This window comes from Neoarius graeffei, chromosome 28, assembly GCF_027579695.1.
Source record: "Neoarius graeffei isolate fNeoGra1 chromosome 28, fNeoGra1.pri, whole genome shotgun sequence".
Classification (NCBI taxonomy): Eukaryota; Metazoa; Chordata; class Actinopteri; order Siluriformes; family Ariidae; genus Neoarius; species Neoarius graeffei.
In genome coordinates, this window is record NC_083596.1 from 38373189 (window position 1) to 38397781 (window position 24593).

The 24593-nt window shown below is 41.4% G+C and overlaps 1 protein-coding gene across 6 annotated transcripts in view; it reads right to left on the bottom strand.

The window, feature by feature from the left end:
• Positions 1–2410: 2410 nt before the first annotated feature.
• The window catches only part of zswim7 (zinc finger, SWIM-type containing 7), an 80226-nt gene continuing 58043 nt past the window's right edge, over positions 2411–24593 (bottom strand). For all 6 annotated transcript variants that reach the window (XM_060913231.1, XM_060913234.1, XM_060913229.1 and 3 more), the window contains exons 5-6: positions 12200–12304; positions 2411–2832 (exon numbers count right to left, since the gene is read on the bottom strand). In XM_060913231.1, coding sequence (XP_060769214.1) covers positions 2716–2832; positions 12200–12304 — 222 coding nt within the window. In that variant the 3' untranslated portion in view covers positions 2411–2715. The remainder of the gene's footprint in view (positions 2833–12199; positions 12305–24593) is intronic.

The following is a 24593-nucleotide window of genomic DNA, read 5'->3' on the forward strand; positions in this document are numbered from 1 at the left end:
GTTCGACTACCTGCTGCTAGTGGCGCACAACTGCAGCAAAAAACGCGTAAACGCTTGTGTGTCTTGTGGGCGTTGCTCAAACAAACACCTGCTTTCCTGGACACAAAGGGTCTCTGTGGACGAACTAAAAACTATTTGTTGGTCAAACGGCTTTTAAAGAATCCAGGAACTGCTGGTAATTAACGTCTTTTCAAATCTACCGTACATACAGCGGTGCTTGAAGAAGTTTGTGAACCCTTTAGAATTTTCTATATTTCTGCATAAATATGACCTAAAACATTATCAGATTTTCACACAAGTCTTAAAAGTAGATAAAGAGAACCCAGTTAAACAAATGAGACAAAAATATTATACTTGGTCATTTATTTATTGAGGAAAATGATCCAATATTACATATCTGTGAGTGGCAAAAGTATATGAACCTTTGCTTTCAGTATCTGGTGTGACCCCCTTGTGCAGCAATAACTGCAACTAAATGTTTCCGGTAACTGTTGATCAGTCCTGCACACCGGCTTGGAGGAATTTTAGCCCATTCCTCCGTACAGAACAGCTTCAACTCTGGGATGTTGGTGGGTTTCCTCACATGAACTGCTCGCTTCAGGTCCTTCCACAACATTTTCATTGGATTAAGGTCAGGACTTTGACTTGGCCATTCCAAAACATTAACTTTATTCTTCTTTAACCATTCTTTGGTAGAACGACTTGTGTGCTTAGGGTCGTTGTCTTGCTGCATGACCCACCTTCTCTTGAGATTCAGTTCATGGACAGATGTCCTGACATTTTCCAGCAAAACAGGCCCAAACCATGATACTACCACCACCATGTTTCACAGACGGGATAAGGTTCTTATGCTGGAATGCAGTGTTTTCCTTTCTCCAAACATAACGCTTCTCATTTAAACCAAAAAGTTCTATTTTGGTCTCATCCATCCACAAAACATTTTTCCAATAGCCTTCTGGCTTGTCCACGTGATCTTTAGCAAACTGCAGATGAGCAACAATGTTCTTTTTGGAGAGCAGTGGCTTTCTCCTTGCAACCCTGCCATGCACACCATTGTTGTTCAGTGTTCTCCTGATGGTGGACTCATGAACATTAGCCAATGTGAGAGAGGCCTTCAGTTGCTTAGAAGTTACCCTGGGGTCCTTTGTGACCTCGCCGACTATTACACACCTTGCCCTTGGATCTTTGTTGGTTGACCACTCCTGGGAAGGGTAACAATGGTCTTGAATTTCCTCCATTTGTACACAATCTGTCTGACTGTGGATTGGTGGAGTCCAAACTCTTTAGAGATGGTTTTGTAACCTTTTCCAGCCTGATGAGCATCAACAACACTTTTTCTGAGGTCCTCAGAAATCTCCTTTGTTCGTGCCATGATACACTTCCACAAACATGTGTTGTGAAGATCAGACTTTGATAGATCCCTGTTCTTTAAATAAAACAGGGTGCCCACTCACACCTGATTGTCATCCCATTGACTGAAAACACCTGACTCTAATTTCACCTTCAGATTAACTACTAATCCTAGAGGTTCACATACTTTTGCCACTCACAGATATGTAATATTGGATCATTTTCCTCAATAAATAAATGACCAAGTATAATATTTTTGTCTCATTTGTTTAACTGGGTTCTCTTTATCTACTTTTAGGACTTGTGTGAAAATCTGATGTTGTTTTAGGTCATATTTATGCAGAAATATAGAAAATTCTAAAAAGGGTTCACAAACTTTCAAGCACCACTGTATAGCGGTGAAAATCCCTTAGGCAGGATGCATCTGAACTGGCTGATAGAGATTTCCTGGAAAAAAAGGCCAGAATGCACAGAACTGAAGGCTAAAAATAAAAGTTTGAACCGGTTGAGAGTAAATATACCCGACCTTTTGAATAAAAAGAGGTGACTTTGCTGTAATTACTCTGATTGAACAGATGTACATTCTTTGGCAACCGATTAAATAACTTCACTCACTTCCTGTCCTTCCTGAGGTGGGATTTCAATACAAAATATGATGAAGTACAAAAAAAAAAGTTTTATCCCAAAATACAGTAAATGTCCATGCTGACTTTTGAACCTTTGCTCCCAGTAAGCGGTGAACTATGAAGTGAGAAGATCATCTTTGCCACCATTTGCCCCAATATTGCAATCTCAGGTGCAGTACGAGTAACGAGTGCTTATATATTTTCACTTTTTCCTCAGGTAGAATATTTTCAAACTGGGACACTGTGGAGTTGGGAGCAATTCAGACGAGTGACTGATCAAATGTACGTTTTCTTGTTTTCTGTCAGAAATTAACGTTTTCAAATACAGGTTGTACCATACGGTAATACCACTGAAGCCCTAACCAGTGCCACCAGTGGCCTGCATACACTGGAATTCCAAGTACACTTGTATTCTGGGTCACAAAGAAAACCCATTTTAAGATTTCATGCTTTATTTTACAAACCATTTCATTTTGATAACATGCAGAGAACTCCTCTTAACTTCATGGGTAATTTTATGAGACAGGAAACAAAACCCTCGTGTTCAGTGTGTGTGTGTGTGGGGGGGGGGGGGGGGGGGGGAAGAGATGCAAATTAAATATGCAAATCCCAGCCATGGAACTTCCCTAATTCCAGTCATGTGAACTATGATTCTGGTGCACATCCCACCTCCTCTACGTGCACCCAAAAAGGAAAACTCGGCACGTCTCTCCACGGGGGTCGCCTCCCAGAATGCTGCTTACGGATCCAGATCAGCTCTTCTGGAGAGGAGGAGGGTCATTTGGTGATCAGAGACCAGCTCCTGCTGGCACAAGCCCATGGCCTGGCACAAGTAGGCTGCCAAGATGTGCTTACACTGAAAAAGAGATGTCTGTTAGAGATTTTTTTTCATTTGGGGGGAGGAACAAGCATGAGCTATTCAAGTAAAACAATGTTTTTTTTTTTCCCTTCATTCATTTATTGTATGTTTTATATTATACGGAGTGTCATACAAGTCCTATACATCGATCAGCTATAACATTAAAACCAATGACAGATGTCGTGAATAACATTGATTATCTCATTACATTGGCACGTGTCAAGCAGTGGGATATATTAGGCAGCAAGAGAACAGTCAGTTCTTGAAGTTGATGTGTTGGAAGCAGGAAAAATGGGCAAGCGTAAGGATCTGAGTGACTTTGCCAAGGGCCATATTATGATGGCGAGATGACTGGGTCTGAGTATCTCCAAAATGGGACATCATCTGAGGTGTTCTTGGTATGCAGTGGTTAGTGCCTACCAGAAGTGGTCCAAGGAAGGACAACCGGTGAACCAGCAACAGGGTCATGGCTGTCGAAGGCTAGTCCATATGGTCCAATCCAGAAGAACAGAAGAGCTCCTGTAGCACAAACATGCCACCCATGACCCTTGGACCACTTTTGGTAGGTACTAACCACTGCATACCAAGAACACCTCAGAAGATGTGCCATTTTGGAGATGCTCAGACCCAATCATCTCGTCATCACAATTTGGCCCTTGGGAAAGTCACTCAGATCCTTACACTTGCCCATTTTTCCTGCTTCCAACACATCAACTTCAAGAACTGACTGTTCTCTTGCTGCCTAATGTATCCCACCCCTTGACACGTGCCACTGTAATGAGATAATCAAATGTTATTCACTTCACCGGTCAGTGTTTTTAATTTTATGGCTGATCGGTGTAGTATTATAGCAGATAAAGTATTAGAATGAGCTCAAATGCAGCTGATGTTACGATATTTATCATCAGTACCTGAGTGAACATAGTTGACCTTGATTCACAATCATGGTTGGAACTTGCATCATGCTCGTGTGTGAGGTTTTTTGAAGCGAGAGTATTGCTAGAACACTAGAGTTTATTTCTCCTACAATGTGGATACTCATTTATCCACCACGGTTGGGTTTCCGTAGTTGGTATAATTTTTTTTTTTTACAGAAATAAGTCACAGACAGCCCTGAGGCCACGTCTAACAGGTAACGAAATACGGCTTATTCGATCGGTTATAACACACGGCTCATTCAGCCTTAGTTTTCATCGAATCCAAACATGCAAAGACTGACGCTCGGAAACGAACCTGATCTTTTCCTGCGAGGCAGAAATATGGAACAGAACCAAGTTATCAGGCTTCAAAGTAGATTATGAAATAGATTTGCATAGGCTTATTATATAACACTCTTTGCAGCATTATCTTATTACTAATACTGGTATTTTTCTGTATTTCGATATTTATGTGGGGTTTTTATTTTTTTCCCTTTTTAGCATAAAGGGACAATTTTCAGTTGGGGCGCGAGCCTTGTTATTGTCCCTTACCACCAGGGCCAGAGCCAGCATTTTAAAATCACCGAGGTCCGTGATGTGCAAAGCGCGCCCCGAAAAATTTACATATTTAAATGAGAGGGGTGAATTACACGCCACACAAAAGATCTATTCCTGAAATTATTTTTAATGGTGTTTGAACTGAATATCATCAGTTTTGAAAAAAAAAAAAATCATGTATGTGGCAAGAGTAAGAATAATGTAAGCTTGTTTAATGGTTTGATCAGGCCCAAGCAATGAGGACAAAAGATACCCTAACCATGTAGCCTATGGAACTAAGATACATTAACAATCTGGCATCCGTTACACCTACACACAAAAACATTCTGGGGGGGGGGATCAGTGTACACCACCATGTTTTAGGCAAAGTTATCCAAGGCAAACATAAGTTGAAACTTTCCACTCTATTGCTTTGGCTTATCGAATGATTTATTTTTAAAATCACAAACAAGGCAGGCTACAACTGCGCTGCTTTGAAAATGTAAATTTAACAGCTTCATGAAAGTGCGCTGATGGTTATCATGAAAAACCCGTGTCTACTGCACTGCGTTCCTCCGCCGAGTCGCGCGCTCATTCGCTTTTGTGTTCTTGGTCTCAGAGCCGCACGAAACAGACACAGAAGGCAGAATCAACGTTTAACATAATTAACAATGCACTTTTTATGGAGACGTTTTAATGTTCTTTATTTTTTTTTATCCAGTTGACTATTTAGCGTACAAATGTATTTTCAGCTCTTAAAAATGACCGAGGTCCGGACCTCGGTGGCCTCATAGCTGGCTACGGCCATGCTTATCAGCATTTTTATTGTTTTGTATTTATTTTTGATTGTATTTCTGGGTTGGGTTTTTTTGTATTTTATTTATCTTTTTGTGACAAACCACAATAAACTAAAGTACTGCAACAGTTGTGCGGGCATATTGTTATAAGACTGAGCTTCAAATGCAAGGAATTAGATTTTCTTACAAATCAGGAAATGTGAAAATATTTGTTATATCTGGGGAGAGTATTCCTTTCATCATATTCCCAGAACTCTAAAACTCCAGACGTGTCCGTGCTTTCATCTGCCGGTCCGAATCATGGTTTTATTTTAACCGAGGAAATGCTGCCTGGTCTTTTTCTAGTTTCAGTGAACCTGTGCCCTCTGTAGCGTCAGATTCCTGTTCTTGCCTGATAGTACTGGAACCTGATGTGGTCTTCTGCTGTCGTAGCGAATGTGTTGCGAGATGCTTTTTTGTTCATCACGTTTGTACAGAGAGTGCTTATTTCAATTACCGAAGCCGTCCTGTCGGCTCAAACCAGTCTGACCATTCTCCTCCGAGCTCTCTCATCAACAAGGTGTTTATGCCTGCAGAACCGCCTCTGACTGGTATTTTTTATTTTTTAAAAACCCTGTCATTCTGTGTAAACGCTTGAGACAGTTTCTGAAATACTGAAACCAGCCTGTCGGTAGCGACAACCATGCTACGGTCAAAGTCACTGAGACCACATTTTGCTCCCGTTCTGATGTTTGATTTGATCTTTTTCTGTATCTGTAAGATTTGCGTTGCTGCCGCGTGATTGGATACACTGCAAAAAATAAAAATCTTAGGAAGTTTATTTGTCTATTTTCAAGTCAAAACATCTAGCCACCCTTATTATAAGACATAATTGCCCAACAAGCAAAACCTCATTTAGCTAGAAAGTCTAGTTTTTAGACAGTCCATCTTGAAAATCTTGTATAGACAAAATGTCTTAAAAAAGTCTTATTTGGAGCAGCTTTGAAAATAAAACAAGGTTTTTTTTTAAAACAAGTAAGTACATTTTGGACATTTGTCAAATGCGGTTCATCTTGTTTCAAGAAAAAAAAAGTATGCTTGTTTTGGGAATAAATGAACTTCACTGAAATCTTTGAATCTTTCATTACAATTCAACTCCACCTTACAGATCCTAAGTTTACTGCGACTGTTTTCTCAGTCAGTCATTCAGAGTGAGCTCCTTCTAGATGCTGTACGGTACAGACTCCACACCAGACAAGTGCCTTCAAAAAGGCTATGAGTGAGTGGAGGGCGTTTTAGTGAGGCCTTTTTGGAATGCTGGGAGTTAAGTTCAGTGTTTTTTTGTTGTTGTTTGTTTGTTTTTTTTGTGTGCCTGATCTTGTAAACCCCTCGTACACATGAATAGTCAGTGCCCCCAAAATGCACTGTTGCTTTGGCGTTGTGTAAGCACTGTAAGTCAAAATGCGTAGACTTTTTTTTTTGGTGCCTGAGGTCCTGGGGAAGTGGAATCTTAAGAGATGTTTGAATGTTGAAATGGGAAAAAAAAAAACCTTGTTGCAATGCTACACGTGTCGTCAACTTGATTCAAGATAGTCTCTGGTCTCATATCTAGAGTATTTTACTAATTACAGGTCACAACAGGAGAATCTTTTAAGCTAGCAATGCTTAGTTGTAGAATTTAACAATCCTAATATTAGTATATTTATCTTAAATTCAGTTTTTACTGCTAAGACTTTTTGTCATGAATTTAAGTGAAATACCCTTAAAATTAAATAAATAAAAATGACTGGAATGGCTAAATGTAAGAAGTACGATCTTGTTATAAGAGCTATTTTGATTATTTTGGGTTAATCAGATCTCGCATAATAAGTTCCCCAATCTTAGTTTGGAATTATTTCATCTAAAAACAGGTTCGATTTTTCATCTTACTTTAAGAAATCTTACCAAGTCAAATTTGATTAGTTCCATTGGCAGATTTTTTTCACCTGATTCAAACAAATATGCTCCGTTTTAATCTTTTATTCCTTATTTTTGAAAGGCCATTTTTTGCAGTGTAATTGCATGAACATCCAGGTGTTCCTAATAAAGTGTCAGGCGAGGGTATAAAAAGCATGTTAAATGTGTTGAAGGGAAACTGAAGAGTCTGGGTTCAGAAAATCCTGCTCTTTCAGAATTCTAGAGAGAAGTGCTTCACCTCTACCAGCCATTAAACCGGCACAGCTGTGCGTTACATCTGTTGGGACCACTGTGGCCTGCTTCCCACACATCTACACAGACACAAACAGCAGACATGGCTTGATGAGAATTTCAGACAAAGCACTTCTGTTTTTAATCCCCATTTTGTTTTCACTTCAGGTCAGAGAGTCAGGAAGAAGTGGTTTCTGTAAATTTGTCACATGAAACACCGGTTTTAGCACAAACCAGTTTCTGCGACAGCTTCATGCAAATACAGACATCAGTGCTCTTTTTTTTTCTTCTCCTCCTTCTTCGTTTGGGTTTGAGGCTGTAATGGTGAACATGCTCTTTTGGACTCATGTTCTCACACAGACTGCCTAATTTTAGGCCATGGGTCTCTCAGGGGCTTCTCAGGCTGGGCTGATTAAAATGTTATTCTGCGGTGAAAGACATGGAGAGCGCCTCACGATCAAAGAGCGGATTTCCAGAGGACAGAAAAGCACAAAGTAAAACAAGATCATCATCTGAGCAACCTCAGGCTATAGTGGGAAATCGTGGGCAGACTGTGAAAAAGAAAAAAAGTGCATTCTTTATGAATAACACCATTTCTGCAGAAATCAGCAAATCTAATTTAACGCCCTTTTAAAGAAATTTTTAACGCCATCAACAACCCATGACAATCCATACGTACGCACACATTTTTTAGTGCTGAGCGTAAATGAGTGCACCCCGTTTGAAAAGTAACATTTTAAACAATATCTCAATGAACACAAACAATTTCCAAAATGTTGACGAGACAAAGTTTAATATAACATCTGTTTAACTCATAACGTGAAAGTAAGGTTAATAATATAATTTAGATTACACATTTTTCAGTATTTTCACATTTTCTAGGCATGGAATGAACAAGTTGGCGACATTTTGCAACATCAATCTTTTTCCATTCTTCAGCAACGACCTCTTTTAGTGACTGGATGCTGGATGGAGAGCGATGCTCAACTCGTCTCTTCAGAATTCCCCAAAGAAAATAATTTCTTTACACCACAAAGGTGAAGGCTACAAGAAGATCAGCAAAGCTTTACTTATCAGTCAGAATACTGTAGCAAAAGTGGTACAAAAATGTAAGAAAGATGGAACTGCAACCATCTCACAGAGACGTCCAGGTCGTCCACGGAAGTTAACGCCTCGACAGGAGCGTCTTCTGATGAGAAGAGTTGAAGAAAATCGGCATGCAAGTTCACTGCAGTTATCTAAAGAAGTAGAAAGCCAAACTGGGGTGACTATTTCCCGTGACACAATAGGGCGTACACTGCAGAGGAATGGCGTGCATGGATGCCGTCCACGAAAGAAGCCTCTCCTAAAGCCCAGGCACAAAAAAGCCTGCCTAGAGTTTGGCAGGGCCCATGCTGACAAAGATGAAGACTACTGGGACTCTATACTCTGGAGTGATGAGACCGAGATAAATGTTTTTGGAACTGATGGCTTCAAAACTGTATGGCGTCGCAAAGGTGAGGAATACAAAGGAAAATGCCTGGTGCCTACAGTGAAACATGGTGGTGGCAGTGTCCTTATGTGGGGCTGCATGAGTGCTGCTGGTGTCGGGGAGCTGCATTTCATTGATGGCATCATGAGTTCACAGATGTATTGCTCTATACTGAAAGAGAAGATGCTACCATCACTCCGTGCCCTTGGTCATCGTGCACTTTTCCAACATGACTAAACACACATCTAAGGCCACTGTTGGATTTCTGAAGAAGAACAGGGTGAAAGTGATTCAATGGCCAAGTACGTCCCCTGATCTGAACCCAATCGAACACCTATGGGGAATTCTGAAGAGACAAGTTGAGCATCGCTCTCCATCCAGCCACTAATATATATATATATATACACACACACACATACGTTTCTTCAGGGTTCCCCGTGAACTAATAAAAAAGGGTGAACGAACACAGGATTTCACAAAAAGACATGGAGAAAGGTGGCTTTTGAACCTCTCACTGAAATCGAAGGGAGCCGAGTCGAAGCCTGCTCGAGTTTGCAGTGATCACTTGGTGAAAGGTTTGTATCTCCCTCTCAGCTACGGCCTTAGTGTTTTCCAAGTACTTTTCTTGTTATGTGTCGTTATTTTACGGTACTTTTTTTAGTCACGAAGCGCTAAAGTCCCCAGCTGTTTCTTTGTGTCCTCCTCACAAAGTCCATATGCATGAAGGCCGCGACAAAATTCTTCCCCAGCCGTACAGTTACAATGCGCCGTGATCACTTCTCCGTCTTGTTTAACTGAGATCCAGGTCTTTAAAGGGGTTTCTGATGATCTCTGTGAACGATTTACCTGAGAGATAAGAGCCAACACAAGGGAGAATCAAGCCAACTGTTGTTTGTTTACACTTCAACTTGCAGCACTTCGTTGTAAAGACGCGAATGAAAAGCTTTATATAAAAAAGAAAAACAAAACCCCACCCCCTCCACATGCTTACACGGGCAAAAACAAGCCAGGATTCATTCGGCAGCGACTTGATCGCGAGGTCCTTTACCCAGCCACATACAAAAAAAAGTTGTAAGCCTCCATACTCTTCCACGCTTTCATCTGTTTTGCGGTGTAGAAGGACGTCTGCAACACCAGATAGTTCGAGATGTCGGGGAACTCGACTGAAGGGTAGTTTTTGAGATCGTATGACAAATCCTTCTTTCCCAGACTGCAGGCGTCGATTCCATTGCACATAGCAATCTCCTGAATATCTCTAAAGCCAGCAGTGGCTTCTAGATTACGGGTGTACTCTGATATGTTATCACTAGTTGTTTGCACTATGGCAGCCGTTTAGACCACCAGCTATTTCACTTCCGGTAAAACCGCTCAGAAAAGTCACGTGACCGAAACCCAGGAATAGCCACAAATCAGCTGTAAAAGGCAGACAGCAGTTAACTGTGTCTAGTTACTTTGTCGGTCATGGAAAAGTAATGTCTTCAGCAACTACTCCGACCACCACAAACAGCACAACTGCTGCTGTAATGACCACTGCTACCGTCAGAAAATTGAGCAACCTTTGTATGGTTGGTTTTTTTAAGCTTTTTGTTCATGTCTTTACAACGAAACACTGCAAGTTGAAGTGTAAACAAACAACAGTTGGCTTGATTCTCACTTGTGTTGGCTCTTATCTCTCAGGTAAATCATTCACAGAGATCATCAGAAACCCCTTTAAAGACCTGGATCTTAATTAAGTCAAGTCAAGTTTATTTGTATAGCGCTTTTAACAATAAACACTATGGCAAAGCAACTTTACAGAATTTGAACGACTTAAAACATGAGCTAATTTTATCCCTAATCTATCCCCAATGAGCACGCCTGTGGCGATGCTGGCAAGGAAAAACTCCCTCAGACGACAAGAGGAAGAAACCAGACTCAAAAGGGAACCCATCCTCATTTGGGCAACAACAGACAGCATGACTATAACATTAACACTTTTAACATGAAGTCAGTAATTACATGCCCAATTACATGAAGTAATTGGGCCCTACTTTTTTGACACCCCAGCAGTGACATCAGACGTCTACTTACAGATGGTGCAGCAGCACGCCACTGATGAACTTCCACTACAGATCCGATTGATTTCTACCATTTAAGTGTTAACATAATTTTGACTAACCCTCTACTTAGTTCCGGTCCCAGGCCCGGACAGATTGGGGAGGGTTGCCTCAGGAAGGGAATCTGGTGTAAAACCTATGCCAAATCAAATATGTGGAATAGATCCGCTGTGGCGACCCCTAACGGGAGCAGCCGGAAGAAGAGTTTTTGAAGAAAATACTTTGAATAAATATCATCATCATCATCAATAGACATGGAATGTACCTCAGATTACAGAATGACTCCAATACAAGACACTTAAACAAGACGGAGAAGTGATCACGGCGCATTGTAACTGTACGGCTGGGGAAGAATTTTGTCGCGGCCTTCATGCATATGGACTTTGTGAGGAGGAAACAAAGAAACAGCTGGGGACTTTAGCGCTTCGTGACTTAAAAAAAAAGTACCGTAAAATAACGACACGTAGCGAGAAAAGTACTTGGAAAACACTAAGGTCGTAGCTGAGAGGGAGATACAAACCTTTCACCAAGTGATCACTGTAAACTCGAGCAGGCTTCGACTCGGCTCCCTTCGATTTCAGTGAGAGGTTCAAAAGCCACCTTTCTCAACATCTTTTTGTGAAATCCTGTGTTTGTTCACCCTTGATCAGTTCACGGGGAACCCTGAAGAAACTTTTACCAGTTTCACGGTTTGATCGATTCGAACAACCTAAAACAACGCAAGCGTAAGGCATTTTTCATGCCAGCAATGCACCTTCTCCGTACAAACGCTTTGTCAGCTGAGCTTTGGTAGACCACCAGCTAAAGTTCTGAATAACTAATGACGTCACGTATAACTCAGCAATCGGACTGCATGCGAGATTTAACGGTGTTGACAGCCATTGTACCTAGCTTAAATTTTTTTTTAAACAAACACTGCAAAATCCTTCTCCATCTTGACCATCAATGGGCTGCAACCATGTCCTGAATTCTTCATTTAATGCTACTGGGAATCAAATTGAAAGCTTTTTAATACCATTCGAGGCCTTAATTTTCGCAAATTCCATTTAATGCTTTTTAATGCCCCGTGGAAACCCTGAACAAGGTTTCTTTGGCTTTTCCTGCAAGGATTTGCATTAACCTGAATGGATTCATTCACTGCATATGACTTTTTACTGTATCAGCGCTCTTTGCATACTTTAATAATGATCATACCAACTTTGGGATTTGTGTACATGAAATGTTCTCACTCCAAATAAACACTTAGCTAGAATTTTAAAACAATTGCTCAGCTGCATGTAAACGTAGCGAGTGATCTCCGACCTAGTGTCACGCTCTATGGGTGTAAAAGACATAATGAAAGAAGAAACAGGAGGAAATAAGACAGTGAAGTGAACTCACCACCAAACTTTCATTTCTCCTGAGCACAGAGAAAGAGAAGGCTGGACAGGGGCAATAATGACACGATGTGTAGCAAGTGTACAGACGTCCTGATCCACCCAGTACCTGTTTGACACAGAGGTGACGAGGTGAGTTTTCTTGAACTGAAAACTGTTTCTCAATCAGAAGGAACTTCGCTAAGAAGCAAATAGCTACGTTAAAGTGCCATTCCACCATTGGATGTATTCTTTGGCATAAAATACAATATATTTTATGACAACATGACTAGACAGAGAAATCTTTTAGCTTCAAAATGATATATCAAACATAATTTTTTGACAACGACAAGTATATTAATTTTGCGACCAAAGTCACCTACCCTTTTAATTTCCGCGCGGTAGTGAAACGTGATGTCATCGGCAGGTTCCCCTTCTTGTGTACCACGTCACGTGTGACGTGGCACAGATTATCAGCAATGGCGGATAGAACGCGATTTCCACTTGTCGATTGCTGTGCCGATATTCACCATCGACCGTCTCCTTTGGGCATCACTTGCTATTTTCCTTCGCTTCTTTTCCGAAGCTGACAATCGCGTTCTATCCGCCATTGCTGATAATCTGTGCCACGTCACACGTGACGTGGTACACAAGAAAGGGAACCTGCCGATGACATCACGTTTCACTACCGCGCGGAAATGAAAAGGGTAGGTGACTTTGGTCGCAAAATTAATATACTTGTCGTTGTCAAAAAATTATGTTTGATATATCATTTTGAAGCTAAAAGATTTCTCTGTCTAGTCATGTTGTCATAAAATAGATTGTATTTTATGCCAAAAAAATACATCCAATGGTGGAATGGCACTTTAAGTAAAGTGTCGGTTTGATTGATTCGGTTTATGAACCACATTCAAAGGAACGGACTATCTGCCCTCTTCTGCATGCACGAACTCACAGAAGCTCCTGATTGGCTAGTGTTGCTTTGATTGACAGCAGACAGAGTGGCAGGGCATGACCTCCCTATGACACCCCTCATCCCACCCACCTGAACAGAAATTCAGGATTCAGCCCCAGTGATAACCAACATGATGTCCCCAGCCACCACACACACACACACACAGTCTTAATTTATTGATCTATACAAACCATAATAAATTACAAACTGCACTGTTATGTAGACGAGAAAAGACCACGTGGTTTACATGTGCTGGCGTCTGGATCCCAAGAATGCTGCGTCCAACTGAAACCTACCGGAAACCAAACCTGACCTCATTCACTGCCTTTCAGAACACAAACCCTCCAGCACTTTGTGAGACTTCGGGGTTGGTGTTTGTGTGTGTATTGCAGTATCCAGCGCTTCCACGACGCAGTCCGAGCAGCACAGCAGCTGATCAAATACGGCTCAAGACGCAATAATATACAATGCAGTTAAGGGTAGCACGAGTCTCATAATTCGATAATGACCCAAAAACAATGTGTACAACAACGTGTTTCAAATAAAACGTGATGTGTCGGGAGCAGGATCAGAAAGCAAAGATAGCTAAGAGAACATAGAATACTACGCAACTCCATGAAATGACTAGGGATGGTGAAAATTAAAAAAAATCTTGACCGACCACCGAGCCTCATTAGCCGGTTAACCTACGAGTTTAAAATTCTAGAATCTGAATTATTAGAATCTATTCTAAATCTAACCGCGAGCATCCGCACATTCAGTCCCAGTCGCTGCCCTCCACTCACATTACCTTTTCTACAGCGTGAAACATTTAGTCAAACGCGGCACTGATGTCGAGGGGTTTGTATTGGAGCGGAGGACAAATGGCTCCAGCTTAGAGACGGTTTCAGTTGGCCATGATGGCGTTGAAAATAAAGTCAAGTGCTAGAAGAAATACATAACATTCAGTGATGGGAATAACGGCGTTAAAATAAAGGCTGTTATAACGCCGGGTGATCTAATTAATTAGCTACAATCGTTATAACGCCGTTACCAATATCAACACGCCATTACTGCATGGTATTGTTTCTGATTTGTCAGCTGTCTTCAACTAGGGCGGGAGGGCGGGACATGACTGAATGGGTGTTTCTGATTTGTCAGCTGTCGTCCTTACACCGCATGGCATGCCCCAAGCATTTACAACACAGAATTCCAGGTTCTCCGCTCCAAAATCGGCAGCTTCAAAACGATTGATTTTTTTTTTAACCAACAGCCAAAAAAAAAATTAACCGGTTGACGTTGATTCGGTCAACCATCGGTCAAACGGTCATCGGTTAACATCCCTAGAAATGACATTGCGGTCAATGTAAAATAAGACCTGAAATGGAGTTGAACAGGCCTACAATGCGTTCTTGTTTTCCATAACCCTGTCAACAAAACCTCCAGATGACCCAAACAAGCTTTTAAGCTCACCGAGCTGTAAAATCACCAAAGCACTGATGGATGGCTCGGCTTTTAAATTACGCAAAATTTGTCTTGGGGGAGTCCTCTTGATAGCTGTGAAAAAAACGAACCATCAACTCCAACAGAATCGACATCAAGTGAAGGTCCAGTACTGAGAACAACTCGTGCTTTTATCAATTATTAATCAGCAACATCTGCAAAACAAATGCTGCTCTGACACGAGTACGCACACCATTATCCAGCCAAACACGGTCAAGTTCACTAGCCAGTTCAATCACTTCCTGCACTGCCTCGACAAAACCCCTCCATTCTGTCCAAAGTGACACTTTGCTGTCGGTGATTCACTGGTGAAGTAATTGGAGCTGTGGAGAGGGCAGACTCGTCCCTCATACGTGAGTGATGGAGGTGATAAACCAGGGCTGGCTGTTAACCAGAAGTTACTTCATGGTCGGCAGCACACAAAGATTTAACACCAAACCAATGACAACATTCCTATCCGGCGTGATGAATTTCCCCAAACATTCCCATCATCAATCCGACTTTTCTACTTAAATGAATTTATACCGCAGCGCTTTTTAATTCTCGATTCTGATTGGTCGATTCATTTTCAGCAGCTCTTTCAGGAGCTTCAGCTGCAAGACAAATTACGATGTTCATTTTTAACGCAATCATTTCTATAGTCACAATTTTTAACAGGGAATTCAGGTACACAGATTTTGAAAAACCCATAAGTAAAGCAACAAGAAGACAGTCATCTATATCCCCCGCCCTATATACCAAGTTTCAAGATAGTCGTCGTCACATTTTTCAAGTTCTGCTGCAGGAAACCAACCCGACCTCTTTACACTGACCTCAGCAGCCCATGGCAGAACCCCACCGGACCTTTGGTCCAGGTGAACTAAAAATAAAAAATTTCTCACATTTCTTAGTACCAAAAGGCACATATACATTACTTAAATCAACACATATACCAACTTTCAAGCCCATACCACTCATAGTTTTCAAGTTCTGCTCCGGAAACAAAACCTACCCCTAAGACTAACCTGAGAAAATAAGCCTGAAATTGTTTCCATGGAAACATGAAAAATTTCTCAAATTTCTTAGTATGAAAAAAAGGCACATCTACATCACCTTGTTAACATGTATACCAAGTTTCAAATCTGTATCATGAATAGTTTTGGATACAGTGGTGCTTGAAAGTTTGTGAACCCTTTAGAATTTTCTATATTCCTGCATAAATACGACCTAAAACATCATCAGATTTTCACACAAGTCCTAAAAGTAGATAAAGAGAACCCAGTTAAACAAATGAGACAAAAATATTATACTACTTGGTCATTTATTTATTGAGGAACATGATCCAGTATTACGTATTGGGATGTTGGTGTATATGCTCTGGAAACGAACATTGCTCTTAGAAACTAAAAGTCAAAATCTATTTTTTTTTAATGTAAAAATTTGAAAAATATTTTTTTTCAAAAATCCAAAATAGCAAAAGGCACCAGTTTACATGTTGCTTGATACGTATACAAAGTTTCATGAAGATATTGCCAGTAGTTTTAAAGATATGGCCCGGAAACAAAAACGTGACCGGACGGACAGCCGTATGGACCCCATTTCTATATCCGCCGCCAAACTTCGTTCAGGCAGGGGATAACAACTTGTGTTTTCCAACACGGGAAAGTCTTCAAGACTGAGCAGACCCTTCAACATTTACGCATTACACATACGAACTCTTCGTTCTGACACTGGAGCACACTGTACGACTTAGCCTTCAAAAATACACCAAAAGATCACACTTCCTTTCGATACGTAAATCTGAAATGACTGATAGCCGTGTAGTAGTTTTGAACGTTCCACTATGATCTGACGCTCACAATATGCCCCTCCCCCCCATACGCTCTCTCAAGGTAAATGAGCAGAGGTGTTAAGATCATTACCTTGAGATGAAATCCATCAGTGTATCTTTGATTTCGATAACAACAGAGAGGTGTATAATCAACGCTGATTCCTGTACAGATTCCTGTTTTGAATAACAGCACAGTCTGGAGTGTGTTATTCCACAGCAATCTGCAACGGTTACCGTGTATACTTTATTAATGAACGACACCTCATGCAATTTAATAGTTTTGTATATACAGTACAAACCATCCACAAGATTTGGAATGGAGATCAGCGCAGAGAAAAAGCTGATGACGAACATCCAGATCCCGATTGCAACAAAGATTTCAGTGAATGGACAGGAACTTGAGACAGTGAGCCAGTTCAAATACCTAGGCTCTATAAATCAGTGAGTAGGGTTCCAGAACTGAAGTACTGTCCAGAGCTGCCCAGACATCAGCAGCCATGGCAAAGCTCAAACCAATCTGAAGAGACAAGAACATCAGTCTCAGGACCAAGGTGAAGCTCCTGCACACATTGGTTATCTCCATATTTTTGTACGCCTCGGAATCTTGGACACTGACAGCAGAGCTCCAAAGAAGAATCCAGTCAGTTGAGTTGAGATGAGATGCTACAGAACCATCCTTGGCATCTCCTACCTGGACCATGTCACCAACGAAGAAGTCCACAACACCATCTCACAGAACATCGGCAGGCATGAAGACCTTCTCACCACAGTTAAAAAGAGAAAACTCGGATGGTACGGACATGTAACCAGATCCAGCAACAGCCTTTCCAAAGTCATCCTACAAGGCACGGTCCAGGGCCGCAGAAGAAGAGGCAGACAGAGGAAGAAATGGGCCGACAATGTCACAGAGTGGCCCCAAAGAAGCTTTGCGGAGACCCAGAGAATGGCACATGATCGTGAGAGATGGAGAGAGCTGGTGTGTTTATCAGTACAGTGCCCCATGACCACACCCGGTCACGGGACCGATAACCGGTAATATACAGTACAAGTTTGTACACCCCTACTCATTCATAGGTTTTTCTGTATTTTTGTATCCTGCACACTATTGGCGTTATCTTACCCAGCGTCATGAGGTAGTCACCTGGAATGCTTTTCAATTAACAGATGTGTCTCGTCAAAAGTTAATTAGTGGACTAGTTTCATCTATGTTACGTCTGAGAGACGAGTTGGCTCCTGTTCTCATTCTCACTTCAGTGGAAACGGGATCTTGGAATTGTACACGTCATACTAGGTCATTTCTCGCTCAGTTTTCAAGCTATCTGGATGAAACTTGGTGTGCATATATTGTAGGTAGTGACCGTCTGTGATTTCCATATCATGCATGACGGCACGGGGCTACGAATGGGACCCGTCCTGGTACTGTACCAGGACAAGCTAGACAGAATTCTTTCACGCCATCTTCCATGGCCCTTATACCTTAATACTTTTTTTGCATTCACTTGACCTCGGACCTTGACTCTTTGCCAGAATTAGGTCAAAAGGTCACTTGTGTGTCAAACTGCTACTCCTCTGTCATTTTTTTCATGAATTTTCACCAAACGGGGTACGGAGAACCTATTTGGAGGGCTTCAAAATAGTTCGCATCGGTTAAGCGATTTGACCCGTTTTCGCTGATCTTGAACTTGTCAATTAGGTGACACTAGAGCAAAAAAGTCAGAGTTTTGTCTATTTTTCATGGTCTTTGAGCTCGCCTTGTTCCTTTGCCATAGAAAAACAAGTCTTAATGAATATTTATAGTTTTGACCTAGGTCACATTTTCAATGGCCTATAACTTTATATAAAAAACAAAACAAAAAACGGTGCAAGATAAGGCCATAGTTACTATTAACCATGAATAGGAAGTCATATATGGGCTTTCATTTGGGAACATTGGTTTTGCCCTGGAGGGACCTTGATAGGTCAGATCAAGGAACTTGATTAATATTATCAACCATGGATTATTATATCCTTTTCCCTTCGTCATCAGATTCCAGACAAGTGGCCTCATTTCTGTGACCTTGACCTTTGTCCCAAGGCCTCAGGTGTGGCAATGGGATACCACGGTACCTCTAGTTTATGTTATAGACGCGATCAGCAGTCACTCCCTCCCCTGCCTCTTTCTCGCTCTCTCTCAAAACCATTTCTTCTATAAATGTTAAATAAATATCTCCTAACAAAAAGACTTCGCCACATCGCATTAATATTAACCTGTCGTTCATGTTACAGCCGGAACTACGATGCAAAAAACTAAACAATGCACGCCATCTGACCAATCAGGTTCGAGCATTCAACTGTGTTGCGGTACAAAACATTTTCCAACGTTAAATTTCATTTATCGTTCATTAAGCATTGTGATTATTGGCAAGTTGTTGTGGTGCGACAAAGTTGATTATTATACCTACAGTCCTGTGCAAAAGTCTTAGGCACGTGTAAAGAAATGCTGTCGACCAAAAATGGCTTAAAAATAATGAAATGAAATATTTCAACATTAAAAAAAAACAAACTATAAACAGTAAATCAGTAAATACATGAAACAAAGTCAATATTTGGTGCGGGACGACTTTTTGCTTTAAAAAAAAAAAAGTAGTCTCAGGTCCAAGTTTGATGCGGAAATGAGCTGTAGGTTTTACTGAGCGTCTTACAGAACCAGCCGCAGTTCTTCTGGACACTTTATCACACTCACTTCTTCATTTTGCACCAAAACCCAGCAGCCTTCATTATGTTTTATTTTATTTTTTTTTAAAGATTTTTTTTGGGCTTTTTGCACCTTTATTGGATAGGACAGTGTAGAGACAGGAAATGAGCGGGAGAGAGAGACGGGGAGGGATCGGGAAATGACCTCGGGTCGGAATCGAACCCAGGTCCCCGGATTTATGGTATGGCGCCTTATCCACCTGAGCCACGACGCACCCATTATGTTTTATTTTTTAATCTGAAAAGCGCTCGCTTATGTAATACGTTACTCAGATACAAACTTTTTTTTTTTTTTCCCTGTAACATTTAATTTTGTGCTGGAAAAATAAACGTTTGGAACTCTAACATGGTTGTGTACTGACTCAATGTAGAAATCTATAACAAAGTTTGTATGAAAAGAAAAAAAAATAGGGGCCGAAGACTTTTGCACAGTACTGTATGTTAATATTTTCTCTCGTCAGTATGTTAACTTTTCCACCACAGACAATCATGAATGCTTAATTTAGGTATTCAGGTTTGTCTAAATTTAAAATTTGCATAAAATCTCGTGAAGATAAACCTTACTTATGTGTGGACTTTAATCATGAAGGTTCTCCGTACCGGTTTCTATCCACAAACACTCGTGCCTCATCTTGGCCTTGGCCAAGTAGCCGGGAGGGGAATCGACAATAATCAGTCAATTACATCTCACTGTGATAAAAATACGCTTCCAGGCCTGAAAGGGAACTTGGCTTTAATCCTACTGTGAAGAAATACTCTTGGCACCCTCATGGGAGCATTTTTTTTTTTGAAAGGACTCGAGCAAAATCGACCTTACAGAGGGGTGACAAATAATCCATCACCAGACAGTGCGAATGCCCTGATCGTCCTCATGGGAGTGTCTCGCTGTGGGTCTGTGGGAAGATGGAGGACTTAAGCAGCAGGGGTTCAGCCAGTTTGCTCTAAGGGATGGGATCATGTTGATCTCCGAGTCTCTCCAAACCAAATGAATCATATTCAGAATCCATTCTGGTTCCACAGTGTGGAAAATATTGCCCTCCACGAAATAGCTATTGGTTCAATTAAGCGTTTCCTTTTCTTGTGTTCTGAGCGTACACTTTACGTCAGCGAGCATGACTAAAGGATATGAGGCAATGTGAGGATGTCGTCAGTGCAGAGAGGCCAAAGCAGTGTTTATGAGGAACAAGACAATAATATTTGATGGTTACATTTGCACCCACACAAAGGAGGTTAGTGGTGACATATTTTTAACCCAATTCAAATACGGCAGCAAGCAACACCAATGGTGTTCATAACCACAAAGGGTTAATTTACACGAGAGAGACACAAAGACATGACTGCTAAGGAACTGATCCAGACGCTACACCTTTTGCGTGTATTCTCAGAGTTATAAATCAAAAAATGGCCACGTTGTCATGCAAACCTCAAAAATCCTGCCAAGTCTCTCAAACACCTGACTCAAAGGTTTATTTAAAAAAAAAATAAAATACCTGCACAAACAGGATTTTCTGAAAATGTTCTCACACATGCACTTTGACCACAAAAAATACTCCAAAGTTGAGTGACTGGAAATTGCACTCAACTGGAAATGTTCAGGGTAAAACTTACACAAGAGTGTTTATTAGGCATTTCGCAGACACTCTTCTCCAGAACGACGTACAACACACCGAGAGCAGCCTGGGGAGCAGTTGGGGGTGAGGTGCCTTGCTCAAGGGCACTTCAGTCACTCCTGCTGTTCCAGGGAATCGAACCGGCAAGCTTTTCGCCCCAAAGCTGCTTCTCTTACCATTAGGCCATGGCTTATTTAAAAGAGCTATGAACTGCAACATTTCTAACAATCTAAATACAAATTGAGAAGGAGTGTCTCGTCTCATCTCATCTCATTATCTGGAGCTGCTTTATCCTGTTCTACAGGGTCGCAGGCAAGCTGGAGCCTATCCCAGCTGACTACGGGCGAAAGGCGGGGTACACCCTGGACAAGTCGCCAGGTCATCACAGGGCTGACACACAGACACAGACAACCATTCACACTCACATTCACACCTACGCTCAATTTAGAGTCACCAGTTAACCTAACCTGCATGTCTTTGGACTGTGGGGGAAACCGGAGCACCCGGAGGAAACCCACGCGGACACGGGGAGAACATGCAAACTCCGCACAGAAAGGGCCACGAGGCTCGAACCTGGACCTTCTTGCTGTGAGGCGACAGCGCTAACCACTACACCACCGTGCCGTCCCGTTTTCAATCAGTATAAACTAATTATTTTATTGTCTCAAGTCTATTATACGATTAGTCAGGACACTGTTGGGTTTCTGTTTGTAGAGTATCATGACTCTGTGTTTCGCTGCTGATGAGCAGGGTGACGGTAAACGGGATGCAACACCCTTCGACTCTCTTGGGAAATGAGGAAAAGGGAGGCAGGCTTGACAAGTCAAGGTGCGTTGCATTTTTTTGTTTAACACCATATACAACTGCTACAAAAATAAAAACATTTAAATCTAGTAGGCTCAGTAAAAAAAAAAAGTACTTATGAAAATTTCTACTTTTTTTTTTTTTTAAAGCCTCGAGTGTCTACTTTCATCTGAGCCATTAACCAAACACGACTGTGGAGTGTGACATCACAAGTAAACCCAGTGCTTCACATAAAACAGGCAGAAATTATTACAAAGCATGTAAACACTGGAAAGAAAAACAGCTCACAGCTCTCTGAGAAGTTCATCAGCACAGAAAAATCTTCAGGAGAGAGGAGTTGGTGCTTTCTAGATTCTTGGTAAAGAGACGAGATTCTTTTTTTGTGGGGGGATTTCAGTGGGCGAGCACGCGGCTGGTGAAGGGACGATTGCTTAACCGTAGCTATAACAGGAAGTTACGTACTTGTCACTCAGGCGTTTCACAGAATTATCATCTCTGGCAAATCACTGTGATATAAGCAGAATAACACACTCCAGACCATGCCGTTATTGAAAATAACGGCCTTCGGGGGGTAGCGGCACTCCACTTGCGCGTTGTGCCTTATCCCGCCCGTCAGTGTGTGTTATTTTCAAATACCAGCACAGTCTGTTGTGCGTTATTCCTTTCTTGATACTAGTGACACTATAATAACGTCAGTCTTGATCACTAACATGTCTTCTCTCCATTTCCATGCTCCCATCACACATCACTTGACTTCTCTCCATTTCCTCAGCCACCTCTGACAGCCGATGGTGTATCACGGCCACCTCATTAGTCCAGTGAAAAGATCAGCGCAGAACCTGAAAGCAGCCAGTGTGACAAACACCAGGTATTATCTGCCAGAAGCCAAAGGCCAGCTAATTCATTAGTGTCAGCGAGCTAACGGACTTAAACGATGTGCTGCTGCCGGTTAGAGCCGCTCACCCTTACATGGGAAACTGAGAAAGGTCTTTAAAAGACCAATGCTGAGGAAAACTTTCAAAAGCTGAGCATTAACCCTTATTTCCAACATGCTTTTTCTCACGTACGCCACTATATCAGGAAGCAGCTCCTGATTGAGTTTAATTTGGGCTAATTCATTCCTGATTCTGGTTTGGATGAAATACTGCTTTCCTGCTTCAGGCAATTTGACATGGAGGATGGGCTCATGGGATATGAATTCTGCTGAAATTCTGGCCTGACATGCGGATGAAGGAAGATAAAGAACATCTCGCCAGATAAACTTTCAGATTAGTACACAGAGGAGTGGCCCAGATAGAGAATTCTGCTTTACCATTCATGTTATTGTTGAAAGCTGATATTTATTTTGAAAAACGTTTTTATTTTGAAAAACGTCATTCGTGGTCTCAGAGTTTTGGAGCCCACTGTGCATCAGTAATGTTTACTTCCAGATACAGTGGTGCTTGAACGTTTGTGAACCCTTTAGAATTTTCTATATTTCTGCATAAATATGACCAAAAACATCATCAGATTTTCACACAAGTCCTAAAAGTAGATAAAGAGAACCCAGTTAAACAAATGAGACAAAAATATCATACTTGGTCATTTATTTATTGAGGAAAATGATCCAATATTACATATCTGTGAGTGGCAAAAGTATGTGAACCTTTGCTTTCAGTATCTGGTGTGACCCCCTTGTGCAGCAATAACTGCAACTAAACGTTTGCGGTAACTGTTGATCAGTCCTGCACACCGGCTTGGAGGAATTTTAGCCCATTCCTCCGTACAGAACAGCTTCAACTCTGGGATGTTGGTGGGTTTCCTCACATGAACTGCTCGCTTCAGGTCCTTCCACAACATTTCCATTGGATCAAGGTCAGGACTTTGACTTGGCCATTCCAAAACATGAACTTTATTCTTCTTTAACCATTCTTTGGTAGAACGACTTGTGTGCTTAGGGTTGTTGTCTTGCTGCATGACCCACCTTCTCCTGAGATTCAGTTCATGGACAGATGTCCTGACATTTTCCTTTAGAATTGGCTGGTATAATTCAGAATTCATTGCTCCATCAATGATGGCAAGCCGTCCTGACCCAGATGCAGCAAAACAGGCCCAAACCATGATACTACCACCACCATGTTTCACAGATGGGATAAGGTTCTTATGCTGGAATGCAGTGTTTTCCTTTCTCTAAACATAACGCTTCTCATTTAAACCAAAAAGTTCTATTTTGGTCTCATCCATCCACAAAACATTTTTCCAATAGCTTTTTGACTTGTTCACGTGATCTTTATCAAACTGCAGACGAGCAGCAATGTTCTTTTAGGAGAGCAGTGGCTTTCTCCTTGCAACCCTGCCATGCACACCACTGTTGTTCAGTGTTCTCCTGATGGTGGACTCATGAACATTAACATTAGCCAGTGTGAGAGAGGCCTTCAGTTGCTTAGAAGTTACCCTGGGGTCCTTTGTGACCTTGCCGACGATTCCACACCTTGCTCTTGGAGTGATCTTTGTTGGTCAACCACTCCTGGGGAGGGTAACAATGGTCTTGAATTTCCTCCATTTGTACACAATCTGTCTGACTGTGGATTGGTGGAGTCCAAACTCTTTCAAGATGGTTTTGTAACCTTTTCCAGCCTGATGAGCATCAACAACGCTTTTTCTGAGGTCCTCAGAAATCTCCTTTGTTTGTGCCATGATACACTTCCACAAACATGTGTTGTGAAGATCAGACTTTGATAGATCCCTGTTCTTTAAATAAAACAGGGTGCCCACTCACACCTGATTGTCATCCCATTGATTGAAAACACCTGACTCTAATTTCACCTTAACTGCTAATCCTAGAGGTTCACATACTTTTGCTACTCACAGATATGTAATATTGGATTGTTTTCCTCAATAAATAAATGACCAAGTAGAATATTTTTGTCTCATTTGTTTAACTGGGTTCTCTTTATCTACTTTTAGGACTTGTGTGAAAATCTGATGATGTTTTAGGTCATATTTATGCAGAAATATAGAAAATTCTAAAGGGTTCACAAACTTT